Source organism: Branchiostoma lanceolatum, chromosome 11 (assembly GCF_035083965.1).
Source record: "Branchiostoma lanceolatum isolate klBraLanc5 chromosome 11, klBraLanc5.hap2, whole genome shotgun sequence".
In the NCBI taxonomy this organism is placed as follows: Eukaryota; Metazoa; Chordata; class Leptocardii; order Amphioxiformes; family Branchiostomatidae; genus Branchiostoma; species Branchiostoma lanceolatum.
The window spans coordinates 14,675,814-14,691,848 of NC_089732.1; the positions used below are offsets into that span (position 1 = coordinate 14,675,814).

The 16,035-nt window shown below is 44.1% G+C and overlaps 2 protein-coding genes across 3 annotated transcripts; both read right to left on the reverse strand.

Moving 5' to 3' along the window:
- Positions 1 to 3,519: 3,519 nt before the first annotated feature.
- Positions 3,520 to 9,921, reverse strand: LOC136444804 (cytochrome P450 2U1-like). Its single transcript, XM_066442546.1, has 7 exons — positions 9,409 to 9,921; positions 8,205 to 8,397; positions 7,042 to 7,270; positions 6,524 to 6,932; positions 6,045 to 6,242; positions 5,139 to 5,265; positions 3,520 to 3,907 (listed from the first exon to the last, which is right to left on the reverse strand). Exons 1-7 carry the CDS (start codon positions 9,580 to 9,582, stop codon positions 3,726 to 3,728), a joined length of 1,512 nt encoding a protein of 503 aa, XP_066298643.1. The 5' UTR covers positions 9,583 to 9,921; the 3' UTR covers positions 3,520 to 3,725.
- A 92-nt stretch (positions 9,922 to 10,013) lies between these two features.
- On the reverse strand, positions 10,014 to 15,534 carry LOC136444806 (cytochrome P450 2U1-like). 2 transcript variants are annotated; one of them, XM_066442551.1, is made up of 7 exons: positions 15,391 to 15,534; positions 14,268 to 14,496; positions 13,750 to 14,158; positions 13,264 to 13,461; positions 12,343 to 12,469; positions 11,195 to 11,225; positions 10,014 to 11,159 (listed from the first exon to the last, which is right to left on the reverse strand). In XM_066442551.1, the coding sequence occupies exons 1-7, from the start codon at positions 15,464 to 15,466 to the stop codon at positions 11,120 to 11,122; spliced, it is 1,110 nt and encodes a 369-aa protein (XP_066298648.1). In that variant the 5' UTR covers positions 15,467 to 15,534; the 3' UTR covers positions 10,014 to 11,119. The 2 variants fall into 2 exon arrangements, with proteins under 2 accessions (XP_066298648.1, XP_066298647.1); XM_066442550.1 differs by having other exon boundaries at positions 10,014 to 11,225.
- Between the last annotated feature and the right edge of the window lie 501 nt (positions 15,535 to 16,035).

Here is a 16,035-nt window from a genome sequence, read left to right on the forward strand (position 1 = left end):
CCAAACTCGCTACCGTAGCAAACTCCCTTCCGTGACATAACTCCCCTCTCGGCAATCTAGAAGGGTAATCTAACACCCTCGCAGCGCCACCAAATTAGGTACATTTTAAAGTTCCCTTTGATATAACGTATCACCATTGTGGCAACATTTTACCCCCGAAATAGTAAACTTTCGTCTTGTTTTCGCCTCGGTAACTGTAGAAAATACTAGCTAACTAGTGTACAGTCACACGTTGTATAGAGACGCACACAAGAGTCACACAACTTACGATTTGCTAAGGTAATTGAGACAAACACAAAACAAAACAAAATGACAGCCGTGGATTACATATAGTTTTATTTTGTGTATTGTTTGAGCCCACGATCTAAACCTATGGCTTCTTCGCGGCGCTGGGTACGAGCGTGATTATCATGTTTATCTATTTTCTCCGTTGCATCTTGGTGTCCTATCATTTTGTGTCATTCAATTACGCACAAGGACCCTTGTCAAATGCAAACATTAATCAATCAGCCAACTCCAGTGATGAACATTCTCTTTTCAGCTAATTTATTTCTCGTAATTGAAGTTCGTACGGTGTACTTTCGAAGTACGGTGGCTTGTTATGTTGTACTAAGATTTTGAAACAGTCATAATTGCCTTCTTCAAAATTGAACAACAGGCTCCATACTAGCAATATTGCTAGAACCTCTACAATATCGACCGTTCATTTTGACGCACCGGCATTTCTAAGCACATTGGACGAGTCAAGACGCAATGTCCCGTTAGAGACTGTAATATGTGGATTTAGATACTAGTAAACATTCTATCTACTGTTGTTATAATGGGTTCTATACAGAATAAAAAAGACTCTTTGTAAACAACCAAAAGATTTATTCCACCGACGTTTTTGTGACCATCAGTCGCCTTCTTCATGACAATTCTGACTGGTCCACATAGCAATGCATCACAGGTTATGCTACTTATTAATGAGATGCAATCCCAAACGCCACGTATTTACATATGTAAAATCATAGGGGATGACATCATTATGCGGCCCCAAACGTTCAAAACACATACACAACTATCGATCAAAAAACGTCAGTGGAATAAACATCTTGGTTGTGTGAAAAGAGTATTCTTTATTCAGTGACTTATCAATCTAATGAAACTTTACATGTTGACAATCGTCAAAGTACTACTGACGCCCAGATACAATGCTATTCACAGATATCAACAACTGAAGACACGCGTCGCTCCTCTACTCACCCTATGACGATAATGGCTGATGTCGTGTCGGTGTCTACTGTGAGCTACTTTATTACCTTCGACAAGAGTGATGTTTTCGGTGTCGTGTGTGTGTGTGTGTGCGAATGTGTCTGTGAGTGTGCCATCGTGTGTGTGTGTGTGTTTGTGCGTGCGTATGTGTGTGCTGTCTATATGTGCGTTTGTGCTTGTGTCTATCCCTGTGAGTTGAAGATCTATTTGGGTATAGGGTAAGAGGTATGAGAGGCCCCTTTGTGAGTAATTTTAACGGCAGGGGCCGATTTCGTTTAATTTTCGTTTTTTTCCATCGTCATTTCCTACATGGCTAAGGATGTAATTGATTTGAAGGATTGAAAATTTTAAAAAATTGAGAAAGTAAAACATTACTTTTATGCAAACATTAAGCAGCTCTACCACAAAGTTCATCACGATTTTCACTATACATAAATTTACATGTGTTTAATACCACACCGTATGTTCAACGATGATCCGTGAATAGTTTCATCAGGTTGGTAAGTCACTAAATAAAGAAGTCTCTTTTTACACAACCAAGAGATTTATTCCACCGACGTTTCGGTGACCATCTGTCACCTTCTTCAAGGCAATTCTGACTGGTTTACATAGTAATGCAGCACAGGTTTTGCTGCTTATACATATTAATGAGATGCAATCCCAAACGCAAAGTATTTACATATATATGTCACAGTAGAGATAAAAATCCAGTAGAGTCCGGAACTCTACTAGTAGAGATTGAAATTCCAATCTCTATACTAGTAGAGTTCTGGATTCTACTAGTTGAGATTGGATTTCGTCAATCAGATACATTTGCATACGGCCATTATGAGTTAGTGACTCAAAATGCTCAACCAGTTTTCCCAGTTCGTTAGTGACTCGGTATATGAGAGCTAATTCACCCCTGCCAGCCAGTTCCAAGGTTAATGTCAAAGTTATGAGATATCTAAAACATGAAGTAATTCACCAAAAAATAGTAATGGTGAATGTAGGCTTAGCTATGCTTAAATTTTAGAATTAGAACTGGAGATTGTCCTGGTAGAATTCCAATCTCTACTAGTAGAATCTGGAATTCTCCTAGTAGAGATTGGAATCCCAATATTCAGATCCCGATTCCAATCTCTACTAGTAGAGATTGGAATTCCAATCACTACTAGTAGAATCCAGAACTCTACTAGACAAGTAGAGATTGGAATTCCAGTCTCTACTAGTAGGGATTGGAATTCCAATCTCTACTAGTAGAGTTCCGGACTCTACTGGATTCCAATCTCTACTGTGACATATACTTTACATTTTGACCTACTTGGCTATTACAACACAAGTCACAAAAAAGCCCTCCCCCTATCTGAATAGGGTTGATAATTATACTAAGATAACTTTTATTTGCAACTGCATGCCCGTTTAGGCCAATTGCAAATTCAGTGAACTGACAACCTCCAACTCAGACATTCCCGATACGTGTTTTATTCAAGCGAGAACGAGAGGTCATCTGGGTCAGTGGAAGAAAGTCTATTTATGTGTATACAGACCAGCCATTTGGATACTCCGTTATTTGTAGGAAAAGCCATTCGACTTCAACCAAATTCGATTCCCGAAATCAATCTAGCACCCTGGCGAAACACCTCAGGCATGTAAACCCTCACGTAACAATGGCCTTCCTCGAGCAAATTTGTCTTTGTGCTCCGCCACGAACTGCCCTGTACTTTTCAGAGGCACAACGCACAGAAAATTGTATATGAAAAAATGCATGGAAAATCCCTACTACTTTTTATTACATTGGTACAAGATTAATGACACTAAGAAAGCAATTGCATTTCTTACCAGGCTTAAAAGCTGGTGGCATTCAGGGACTGTTTTTGTTATGTTATAATTCGCAGAAGCACAATGCTACTTACATTTTACACTTCCCATCTTTCCTTGATTAATATAACCCCAAATAGAAAATTGAACATACAGGATCCCAGATTGCCCTTACTCAGTAGTTATTACACCTAGAATACATATTTTGCAAAGTTAATTAATTCATCCCTTTGACTTGCCCTCAAAGGTTCTCGGAGCGCCAAAGTACACCATATTTTGCATTCAACATAACTCTATTACAAAAAGTCGTAGAAGAACCCTGTTAACGTTACAGCGTGTAAAAGAAGTATTCGACTGCAGTGAATACTCATATCTGTTCTACTCTTGCAATTCATCCAGCGACTAATTAAGTCAGTATATAATTTGATAGGGTCCAAAATTACCAATATGTACATTCGAATATTTCGAGTATGGATACTGGCAAACAAAGGTATGTAAAACATCATATACCATGAAAAAATTCATGCACTGATGATGATGATCAGTGTAACTATGTATTAATCTATGTATCTATAATCCACATAGTATTCATAGAGTTCACGCTAGCTTGTTATATGCATTATCAGCATCTTTCGTAAATGAGACATGTGACGGTAAGATTGAGCGGTGTGCTATGCCAGAGGTTGGGCGACCAGTTCGAAATTCTTGGGCGAATGGGTGACGCCGCTGATCCCTGTGGTAGACGGCTCAGCAGCACCCTCTGGCAGCTTGAAGGTGAAGTGCTGCAGCAGAGACGTGAAGAAGACGAAGAGCTCCATCTCCGCCAGCTGCTTCCCAAGGCACATGCGCGGACCTGTGTAGGATGACAAGATGCATGGTTAAGAGTCTTAAACAGAGTATAACATACAAAACATGTTGCGTCACGTTTGGTGCTTTGTCACGTTTGGTGCCTAGGCACGGTTTGTGACAGTGCCCGCGTGTCACAAACCGTGCCTGGGACAAAAGCACGGTTTGTGACACTCGGACACCGTCACGAATGGTGCCCAACCGAGCACAGTTCGTGACACACAGGGGGTCTTATCCCATACTGTGCTTTTGGGCGGAGCTTAGTGTTTTGAGGGGGAGGAGTCTGCCCAACGCGTTTTTTTCCCTGCAGCCCGCCATCTTTGTTTTTTTCGGGGCGCTGGGATGAGAAAGAATCAGCGTAATTCTCGCTCATTGAAATACATTTCGCGCTTGTCTTGGATGATTTGGACTTAGAGTTGATGTGGCACAAACAGACGGACGTCTCATCACGAATTTCTACAACAGAAATCCGTCCCGAACCGTGCCATTCACGACTGTGTCCTGAGGCACGGTTCGTGACAGTGCCGGAGTGTCACAAACCGTGCTTTTGCCCCAGGCACGGTTTGTGACACTCGGACACTGTCACAAACTGTGCCCAGGCACGGATTGTGACAGTGCCTGAGTGTCACAAACCGTGCCTGGGGCAAAAGCACAGTTTGTGACACTCCGGCACTGTCACGAACCGTGCCTGGACAGTGCCCGCGGCTACAACTTCCCGTAGCATTGATTTAGATCGGGCGAGCTGACTGCCTCGGGACGTCGAAGTAACCGGCAAGTGGCCCGATCCTAGTCTAGATCTGGTTAAGATATATTTAGTCTTACAAATTGTTTTTTTTTTAGCATCTGTTATAGACACTGTCTTTTTGTGCCACTTCAATTCTAGGTCTAAGTTATTCAATTATTTTACAGAGCGAGAATTACGCTGTTCCTCCTTACCTCAGCGCCCCAAAAAACAAAGATGACGGGGGGGGGGGTGACTGCGGTAAACAAAAACACGCTGCCTTATATGGAAACGCGGGCATCACTGCCCCGTCAGTCACAGTGATTGACAGCACTTCCGGGCACAGTCTGTGACGGTCGGGCTGTGTCACGTTCTGTGCCTGGGAAAGCATAGAACGTGACAGGCATGGTGTGTGACGGTACAGCTCATACAGCGAGAAGAAGGAATCCAGGCCGGTACGTATACGCATTAACTACAAGCGGAACATCTGGCTGAAGAATCTGCTCTTACGACTTACCTACACCAAAGGGGATGACGTAGTCGTCCCTCCGGTACTGTCCCTGGGAGTCCAAGAAGCGGCCGGGGTCGAACTTTCCGGGGTTCGGGAAATGTTCCGGGTCGTGGTGGACGGACCACAGGTTGGTCTGTAGAACAGGAGAAAATCGATATCACGGATGAATCTTCGTTTCCTTTTCCTCTCATGTCAGGCTCACCGTCCGCCCTGCGATTCGTTCTATTCGCTGCGTTAGCACTTGGACTTGCCGGCCATCACCAGCAAATCACGCCGCCACCTACGGTAAGGGGGCAACGTGATTGGCTGGTACTAGTAACCCTCCCTCCAACGGTTTGGGGTGTGGGGGGGTTCTGATTGGTCAGGACCTAAAGGCAGCGGGAAGGACGGATCGCAGGCCTGTACGCCAGGGTAGTTGATTGATAATAATACTTGTAGTTTCCAGATAGTGGGCCTGACAGTGACACGGTAGGGTGCGTTTCATGTCTTCAGCAGAAGTCTTGAAGACAATGGCACAAAATGGTTAAAATAAGATAAAAACATAAAACAATAATCTTTTAAGCATACGAACTAATGCTAATAGTTATAAACTAGGTATATTTTCCAATACATTGATTGGACTCCCGCAATTTTTGTACTGTCATCTGGTCGTCTTCAAGATAACTGAGGACCCGGAAAGTTTCGTACATATTGAATGGGTCTTTAAGGTATTCTAAAAGACCAGACTAAGGAAAAGTGGTACACCTTAACCATAGGGATTGGGTTTTAACACCAATCATTCAACAAGTATCCTCGGTGTGAAAAGACAGGCTTATTGAGATTCAACGAAATCTAATGGTCTAGAAGTTAAAGATATTTTCAACGAGGAAAAATGCACAAGCTGACAACGGAAACTAGATTCAAATGTCTTACCAGCACCGTAGTTCCTTCTGGAATGTGGTATCCATGGAAACTGGTGTCACGTGACGTGGCGTGGAAGACGCCCGACGGCAGGATGGTGGCGATGCGGGCCACCTCCGTCAGGACGGCCTCTGTGTACGGCATCTGGGCACGGTGGGCGGTGGACGGTCGCTGGTCGTGCCCGAGTACGGAGTGGATCTCCTTCTGAACCTGTGAGTGAAATAGAATACACGTATAAAAATCATAAAGATCATGATCAAATTGGAAATTCTTTTTAAAAGAAAGAGCTCGAGGTTCAGTCAGCAATATTGCAACTGATAAATCGGCCATCCTCAAGGAATTGTGGTCCACTGACTTCAAATAACATGTGACCAAACGGAAAAGTGACGTCAGTAAAGGATCAAAGCTGCCCGGAAGCCTGAACCGCCCCCCGTCCCGATCAACGTTTATGTATCAATATCCCTGAGATAGGCCGATGGTGCACTGGTTACCTTTCTTTGAATGTCCGGATTCAGAATCATGTACAGAAACGCCCAGTACAGAGTAGTGGATGTGGTTTCTGCACCGGCGGCGAACATGTCAAACAGCACGCGTTCTGTGTTGTCGTCATTGAACGTGGTCTCGTCGTCGTTCTCGCGAGATTTGGTTTCTCTGATGTATGAGTCGATAAGGTCCCGGATGTCATTGCTATCGAATGTCGTCTTGTGGGAATCCATCTCCTCTCTGATGTAGGCTCTAATCGTGGCCAGGACATTTTGTATCAGCTGTGCACCTCGCCCAAGTCTCGGAACACGTCGTAAAATAGGTATAAAAATGGCCAGTTGACCAAAAAAGTTGAAGGAAAAACCTTGGTCAAGGGCGTCCATCAAGCGCTTGAACTTCTCGTCGTTGTATTCGAACCTAATGAAAAGAAAATTAAACCGATGATTGACATGGCTGTTATTTTCCCAGCAAAATAATCATTTTCATCACAGCATTCATTATTGTTTTATCCTATTTCAAAGCTCACCTTGATCCAAACACAATGGAACAGATGACGTTGGTTACGGCATTCTGAACCATGAGGCTAATGTCAAACGGCCTGTCCCCCATCTTCATGATCTCTGCCTGTAGAGAGACCGACTCCTCCAGGATTTTCCCCTCCAAACTTCTCTTTCCGAAGCCGAACTCCCGGAGAGACATCAGCGTAAACTTGCGGTGCTCTTTCCACGGAGAACCAAAAGGAGCCCCGACGATACCTAGAAAATTGCATACATTAATTCCAACGACAAGCCCTGTAAAATCCTTTAGGAATCCCGTTTAAGCTGACTATAGCTAGTTTGTGAATCGAAATTAAGGGATGCTTGCAAAGAGCTGAATCGTCGTCACAGCAATGAATCTCACTATACCATTTGCTAGTCAAGAGTGTTCCCTAAAATTGACAAGATAACTATTACACTCGGCAAAAAAGAAGCTAAGTGTGATCAATCATTTCTCAGTGTTACGTTATGAATCATATAGTATTATGTATCTTTGAAAAGTTACTTATTACACTATTGTCACATTAGCAAACCGGGAGCCGGCCGGACTGTTTGCGGAAACGAAAAATACAATAAAATGTCAATTTTGAACCCTAGAAACAGGCGTTCACTTTTGAAACCCCCGAAATAGGAGTTCAATTTTGAACCCCCAAAACAGGGCTTTAAGTTTGAACCCCTGAAACAGGGCTCCAATTTTGAACCCCTGAAACAGGGCTATAATTTTGAACTCTTGAAACAGGGCTTCAATTTTGAACCTCTGAAGCATGACTTCAATTTTGAACCCCTAAAACAGTGCTTCAAGTTTGAACCCCTGAAACAGGGCTTCAAGTTTGAACCCCTGAAACAAGTCTTTAAGTTTGAATCCCTGAAACAGGGCTTCAAGTTTGAACCCCTGAAACTGGGCTTAAATTTTGAATCCCTGAAACAGGGTTTCAATTTTGAACCCCTGAAACAGGAGTTCAATTTTGAATCCCCGAAACAGGAGTTCAATTTTGAACCCCTGAAACTGAATTCTTCCTGCATGCTTAATGGGCTTTAGTTTAGAAAATGTCTTTTTTTCAGCCCATCTTTTTTTTCGGCCGGGCGCATTATTTTAGGAGTCTGTAGAGGATGTTATCCATAAAATTTACTTGCTGTGGCCATGGTTGCTTACCTTGCATCTCCGGGTTGAGAAATTTAAGTATGGCGTTTGAAGGTCTGCTGGAGAAATCTTCTCCTCTCTTCACCATAGCCTCGTGGATGACGTCATATCCGGAAAGCACAACATTCGTTTCGTTCCCCAGCTTGATCCGATAGATCGGTCCGTAGGTCTTCGCCCATTCGGTCATCGTCACAAAGCCATGGCCCTTGGGTAAAGATAGGGAATATTCAGTACACTGTATTGGTTCAAATAAGTGGATTAGCTAGACTGATACTCACGACTTGAATGTGGAAGCTTGCGTATAAAAGCTTTCAAATGGTACCCACATCTTCAGCCTTCTATATACTGCGTTTGCATAAGCATGTATTTTCGTAGGGAGCGAAGCCGAGGGGGGTGGGGGTGGGGTGGTGGGTCAAGATGGTCAAACAGACTTTTTAGACTTTCGAATCATGTTCTATCCTGTTCGAAGTGAGGTATTCGAACCAAGCTACTTGCGCCATTGTTGTGATGACCTTGAATGTTACAGGTTTTATTTACGCAGGAAACAAGTACCCCTTCCCCCTATTCTCAATCCATGACATTATTCCATACTGATATAAAAAAACTAATGCAAAGCGCATTCAAACTCACTCATTAAGGGTTTAAATTATCGAGACTATCGTAATCTTTCAGAAGATGTTGCGGGCGTCCCGGCCGGTAACCTGATACCCGCCCTTACAGTGGAAAGTAGCCATAGCAACCGACCGCCGTGGGGGCTCATGTGTCGAATCTATGCAAATGAAGAATTCAACACACGCAAGCACACATGCACGCACACACACAAATACTACAGAATGACGTAGCCCTGGGCACACACGCAAGAACGCAGGTTAAAATCGTTCTCCCGCGCAAAGCCGTTCTGCGTCCTTTATACCCACATATCAAAGGCCTACCCGGCCTTATGTATTTGAAGGACGCAAGACAGCTCTGTACGGGAGAACGACTGAAATCGAATCACAGAATAGGCCTTGCCAGTTCCCTAGTTGTACAAATGCAGTCGAAACTACAGGTGTGCTACCTGTGCGAGAGATACAGCGTGGGGCACTGATGTTCACGGTTTAGTCTTAGCTTACGTTGTTGCGGCATGCCAAACAACTATAAGAGTTTACAATGCCAATGTTTAGTGCTTGTGACGTGGGCGTTATTTGACTAACCCTGTATGGTAAAGTTTGCTCACCGTGGCGAGGGAGAAGATATTGCCGGCGATAGGCCATCCTCTCGGGCCGGGTGGAAGGTTCTTTGGGATGTTGAAGAACCAGGAAGTCGCAACGAACACCACCAACAGGACCAGAGTCGTCTGCAAGATCAAGTTCTCGCCAACTAATGATGCAACCAACTGCGCGGCAGCCATCTTTATCCTTGAAAAGGTCAACGTCCAAACGGTCAACACCCTGACGGGTATTTTCTACTCCATGGAGCATGTTGTGTGCAGAAAGCGCCGTTATGCAGATTAGGTCGCAACCATCGCGCTAGAGACACAAACAAATATCCAGGATTTGTTCTTCTGGTTCGGTCATGGTGATTGACGTTTCATATTCACGCCCAGGTTTCCATATTTGTGCAAACTGTTTATTTCAGTGTAAGCATCTGATCATATATATGTTACAAGTTCTATTAGAAACTGAGTTTTCAAAAACGTGAGGAGGGCGCCTGTCACAAAAAAAAAGCCCTCCCCCTATCTGAATAGGGTTGATAATTATAGTAAAATAACTTTTATTTGCAACAGCATGCCCGTAAAGGCCAATTGCAAATCCAGTGAACTGACACACATGTACCTCCAAGTCAGACATACCAGTTACATATTTTATTCAAGCGAGAACGAGAGGTCATATGGGTCTGTGTAAGAAAGTCTATTTATGTGTATAGACCAGCCACTTAGATACACCGTTATTTGTTGGAAAAGCCATTCGATTTCATCCAAATTCGACTGCCGAATCTAGCACCCTGGCGAAACAATTCATGTATGTAAACCCTCACGTAACAATGGCCTTCCTCGAGCGAAGTTGTCATTGTCCTCCGCCACAAAATACCCTGTACTTGTCAGAGGCACAATGCACAGAAAATTGCATATAAAAATATGCATGGAAAATCTACACCACTCTTTATTACATTGGTACAAGATTAATGACCCTAAGAAAGCAACTGAAATTCTTAGCAGGCTTAAAAGGTGGCGTTCAGGGACTGTTTTTGTTTTGTTATAATGCGCAGAAGCACAATGCTACTTACATTTTACACTTCCCATCTTTCCTTGATTAATATAACCCCAAATAGAAAATTGAACATACAGGATCCCAGATTGCCCTAACTCAGTAGTTATTACACCTAGAATACATATTTTGCAAAGTTAATTTATTCATCCCTTTGACTTGCCCTCAAAGGTTCTCGGAGCGCCAAAGTACACCCTATTTTGCATTTAACATAACTCTATTACAAATAGTCGTAGAAGAACCCTGTTAACGTTACAGCGTGTAAAAGAAATATTCGACTGTAGTGAATACTCATATCTGTTCTACTCTTGCAATTCATCCAGCGACTAATTAAGTCAGTATATAATTTGATAGGGTCCAAAATTACCAATATGTACATTCGAACTTTCTGTCATAATTCGAGTATGGATACTGGCAAACAAAGGTATGCAAAACATCAAATACCATGAAAAAATTCATGCACTGATGATGATGATCAGTGTAACTATGTATTAATCTATGTATCTATAATCCACATAGTATTCATAGAGTTCACGCTAGCTTGTTATATGCATTATAAGCATCAGTCGTAAATGTAACATGTGATGGTAAGATTGAGCGGTGTGCTATGCCAGAGGTTGGGCGACCAGTTCGAAACTCTTGGGCGAATGGGTGACGCCGCTGATCCCTGTGGTAGACGGCTCAGCAGCACCCTCTGGCAGCTTGAAGGTGAAGTGCTGCAGCAGAGACGTGAAGAAGACGAAGAGCTCCATCTCCGCCAGCTGCTTCCCAAGGCACATGCGCGGACCTGTGTAGGATGACAAGATGCATGGTTAAGAGTCTTAAACAGAGTATAACATACAAAACATGTTGCGTCACGTTTGGTGCTTTGTCACGTTTGGTGCCTAGGCACGGTTTGTGACAGTACCCGCGTGTCACAAACCGTGCCTGGGACAAAAGCACGGTTTGTGACACTCGGACACCGTCACGAATGGTGCCCAACCGAGCACAGTTCGTGACAAACAGGGGGTCTTATCCCATACTGTGCTTTTGGGCGGAGCTTAGTGTTTTGAGGGGGGAGGAGTCTGCCCAACGGGTTTTTTCCCTGCAGCCCGCCATCTTTGTTTTTTTTCCGGGGCGCTGGGATGAGAAAGAATCAGCGTAATTCTCGCTCATTGAAATACATTTCGTGACAGTGCCGGAGTGTCACAAACCGTGCTTTTGCCCCAGGCACGGTTTGTGACACTCGGGCACTGTCACAAACTGTGCCCAGGCACGGATTGTGACAGTGCCTGAGTGTCACAAACCGTGCCTGGGGCAAAAGCAAAGTTTGTGACACTCCGGCACTGTCACGAACCGTACCTGGACAGTGCCCGGGGCTACAACTTCCCGTAGCATTGATTTAGATCGGGCGAGCTGACTGCCTCGGGACGTCGAAGTAATCGGCAAGTGGCCCGATCCTAGTCTAGATCTGGTTTCCCTGGATAGAATATATTTAGTCTTACAAATTGTTTTTTTTTTTAGCATCTGTTATAGACACTGTCTTTTGTGCCACTTCAATTCTAGGTCTAAGTTATTCAATTATTTTACAGAGCGAGAATTACGCTGTTCCTCCTTACCCCAGCGCCCCAAAAAACAAAGATGACGGGCGGGGGGGGGGGTGACTGCGGTAAACAAAAACACGCTGCCTTATATGGAAACGCGGGCATCACTGCCCCGTCAGTCACAGTGATTGACAGCACTTCCGGGCACCGTCTGTGACGGTCGGGCTGTGTCGCGTTCTGTGCCTGGGAAAGCATAGAACGTGACAGGCATGGTGTGTGACGGTACAGCTCATATAGCGAGAAGAAGGAATCCAGGCCGGTACGTATACGCATTAACTACAAGCGGAACATCTGGCTGAAGAATCTGCTCTTACGACTTACCTACACCAAAGGGGATGACGTGGTCGTCCCTCCGGTACTGTCCCTGGGAGTCCAAGAAGCGGCCGGGGTCGAACTTTCCGGGGTTCGGGAAATGTTCCGGGTCGTGGTGGACGGACCACAGGTTGGTCTGTAGAACAGGAAAAAATCATGGATGAATCTTCGTTTTCTTTTCCTCTCATGTCAGGCTCGCCGTCCGCCCTGCGATTCGTTCGATTCGCTGCGATAGCACTTGGACTTGCCGGCCATCACCAGCAAATCACGTCGCCGCCTACGGTAAGGGGGCAACGTGATTGGCTGTTACTAGTAACCCTCCCTCCAACGGGGTGGTGGGGGGGGGGGGGTTCTGATTTGTCAGGACCTAAAGGCAGCGAGAAGGACGGATCGCAGGCCGGTACGCCAGGGTAGTTGATTGAAAATAATACTTGTAGTTTCCAGGTAGTGGGCCTGACAGTGACACGGTAGGGTGCGTTTCATGTCTTCAGCAGAAGTCTTGAAGACAATGGCACAAAATGGTTAAAATAAGATAAAAACATAAAACAATAATCTTTTAAGCATACGAACTAATGCTAATAGTTAAACTAGGTATATTTTCTAATACATTGATTGGACTCCCGCAATTTTTGTACTGTCATCTGGTCGTCTTCAGGATAACTGAGGACCCGGAAAGTTTCGTACATATTGAATGGGTCTTTAAGGTATTCTAAAAGACGAGACTAAGGAAAAGTGGTACACCTTAACCATAGGGATTGGGTTTTAACACAAATCATTCAACAAGTATCCTCGGTGTGCCTTTTAAATATGAGCACAAAAAAAGACAGGCTTATTGAGATTCAACGAAATCTAATGGTCTAGAAGTTAAAGATATTTTCAACGAGGAAAAAAGCACAAGCTGACAACGGAAACTAGATTCAAATGTCTTACCAGCACCGTAGTTCCTTCTGGAATGTGGTATCCATGGAAACTGGTGTCACGTGACGTGGCGTGGAAGACGCCCGACGGCAGAATGGTGGCGATGCGGGCCACCTCCGTCAGGACGGCCTCTGTGTACGGCATCTGGGCACGGTGGGCGGTGGACGGCCGCTGGTCGTGCCCGAGTACGGAGTGGATCTCCTTCTGAACCTGTGAGTGAAATAAAATACACGTAATGACCGTGACGTATAAAAATTAGAAAGATCATGATCAAATTGGAAATTCTTTTTAAAAGAAAGAGGTTCAGTCAGCAATATTGCAACTGATAAATCGGGCATCCTCAAGAATTGTGGTCCACTGACTTCAAATAACATGTGACCAAACGGAAAGGTGACGTCAGTAAAGGATCAAAGCTGCCCGGAAGCCTGAACCGCCCCCCGTCCCGATCAACGCTTATGTATCAATATCCCTGAGATAGGCCGATGGTGCACTGGTTACCTTTCTTTGAATGTCCGGGTTCAGAATCATGTACAGAAACGCCCAGTACAAAGTAGTGGAGGTGGTTTCTGCACCGGCGGCGAACATGTCAAACAGCACGCGTTCTGTGTTGTCGTCATTGAACGTGGTCTCGTCGTCGTTCTCGCGAGATTTGGTTTCTCTGATGTATGAGTCGATAAGGTCCCGGATGTCATTGGGATCGAATGTCGTCTTGTGGGAATCCATCTCCTCTCTGATGTAGGCTCTAATCGTGGCCAGGACATTTTGTATCAGCTGTGCACCTCGCCCAAGTCCCGGAACACGTCGTAAAATGGGGATAAAAATGGCCAGTTGACCAAAAAAGTTGAAGGAAAAACCTTGGTCAAGGGCGTCCATCAAGCGCTTGAACTTCTCGTCGTTGTATTCGAACCTAATGAAAAGAAAATTAAACCGATGATTGACATGGCTGTAATTTTCCCAGCAAAATAATCATTTTCATCACAGCATTCATTGTTGTTTTATCTTTTTTCAAAGCTCACCTTGATCCAAACACAATGGAACAGATGACGTTGGTGACGGCGTTTTGGACCATGAGGCTAATGTCAAACGGCCTGTCCCCCATCTTCATGATCTCTGCCTGTAGAGAGACCGACTCCTCCAGGATCTTCCCCTCCAGACTTCTCTTTCCGAAGCCGAACTCCCGGAGAGACATCAGCGTAAACTTGCGGTGCTCTTTCCACGGAGTACCAAAAGGAGCCCCGACGATACCTAGAGAAATTTTATACATTAATTCAAACGGCAAGCACTGTAAGATCCTTTAGGAATCCTGACTATAGCTAGTTTGTGAATCGAAATTAAGGGATGCTTGCAAAGTGCTGAATCGTCGTCACAGCAATGAATCTCACTATCCCATTTGCTAGAGTGTTCCCTAAAATTGACAAGATAACTACCACACTCGGCAAAAAGGAAGCTAAATGTAATCAATCATTTCCCAGTGTAACGTTATGAATCATAGAGTATTATGTATCCTTGAAAAGTTACTTATTACACTATTGTCACATAAACACATCGGGAGCCTGCCGGGCTGTTTGCGGAAACGAAAAATACAATAAAATGTCAATTTTGAACCCCAGAAACAGGAGTTCACTTTTGAAACCCCGAAACAGGCGTTCAATTTTGAACCCCCGAAACAGGGTTTCAAGTTTGAACCCCTGAAACAGGGCTTTAATTTTGAACCCCTGAAACAGAGCTACAATTTTGAACTCTTAATACAGGGCTTCAATTTTGAACCCCTGAAGCAGGACTTCAATTTTGAACCCCTAAAACAGTACTTCAAGTCTGAAGCCCTGAAACAGGGCTTCACGTTTGAACCCCGAAATAGGGCTTCAAGTTTGAACCCCTGAAACTGGGCTTCAAGTTTGAATCCCTGAAACAGGGTTTTAATTTTGAACCCTTGAAATAAGGCTTTAGTTTTGAACCCCTTAAACAGGAGTTCAATTTTGAACCCCTGAAACTGAATTCTTCCTGTATGCTTTATGGGCTTTAGTTTAGAAATTGTCTTTTTTTTTCAGCCCATCTTTTTTTTCGCCCGGGCGCATTATTTTAGGAGTCTCTAGAGGATGTCATCCATAAAATTTACTTGCTGTGGCCATGGTTGCTTACCTAGCATCTCCGGGTTGAGAAATTTAAGTATGGCGTTAGAAGGTCTGCTGGAGAAATCTTCTCCTCTCTTCACCATAGCCTCGTGGATGACGTCATATCCGGAAAGCACAACATTCGTTTCGTTCCCAAAGCTTGATCCGATAGATCGGTCCGTAGGTCTTCGCCCATTTGGTCATCGTCACAAAGCCAAGGCCCTTGGGTAAAGATAGGGAATATTCAGTACACTGTATTGGTTCAAAAAAGTGGATTAGCTAGACTGATACTCACGACTTGAATGTGGAAGCTTGCGTATAATAGCTTTCAAATGGTACCCACATCTTCAGCCTTCTATATACTGCGTTTGCATAAGCATGTACTTTCGTAGGGAGCGAAGCCGAAGGGGGGGGGGGGGGGCGGCGGTTAACGATGGTCAAACAGACTTTTTAGATTTTCGAATCATGTTCTTTCATGTTCGAAGTGAGGTATTCGAACCAAGCTACTTGCGCCATTGTTGTGATGACCTTGAATGTTACATGTTTTGTTAACGCCGGAAACAAGTACCCCTTCCCCCTGTTCTCAAGCCATGACATTATTCCAAACTGATATAAAAAAAAAAATAAAAAAAATCATGCAAAGCGCATTCAAACTCACTCATTAAGAGTTTAA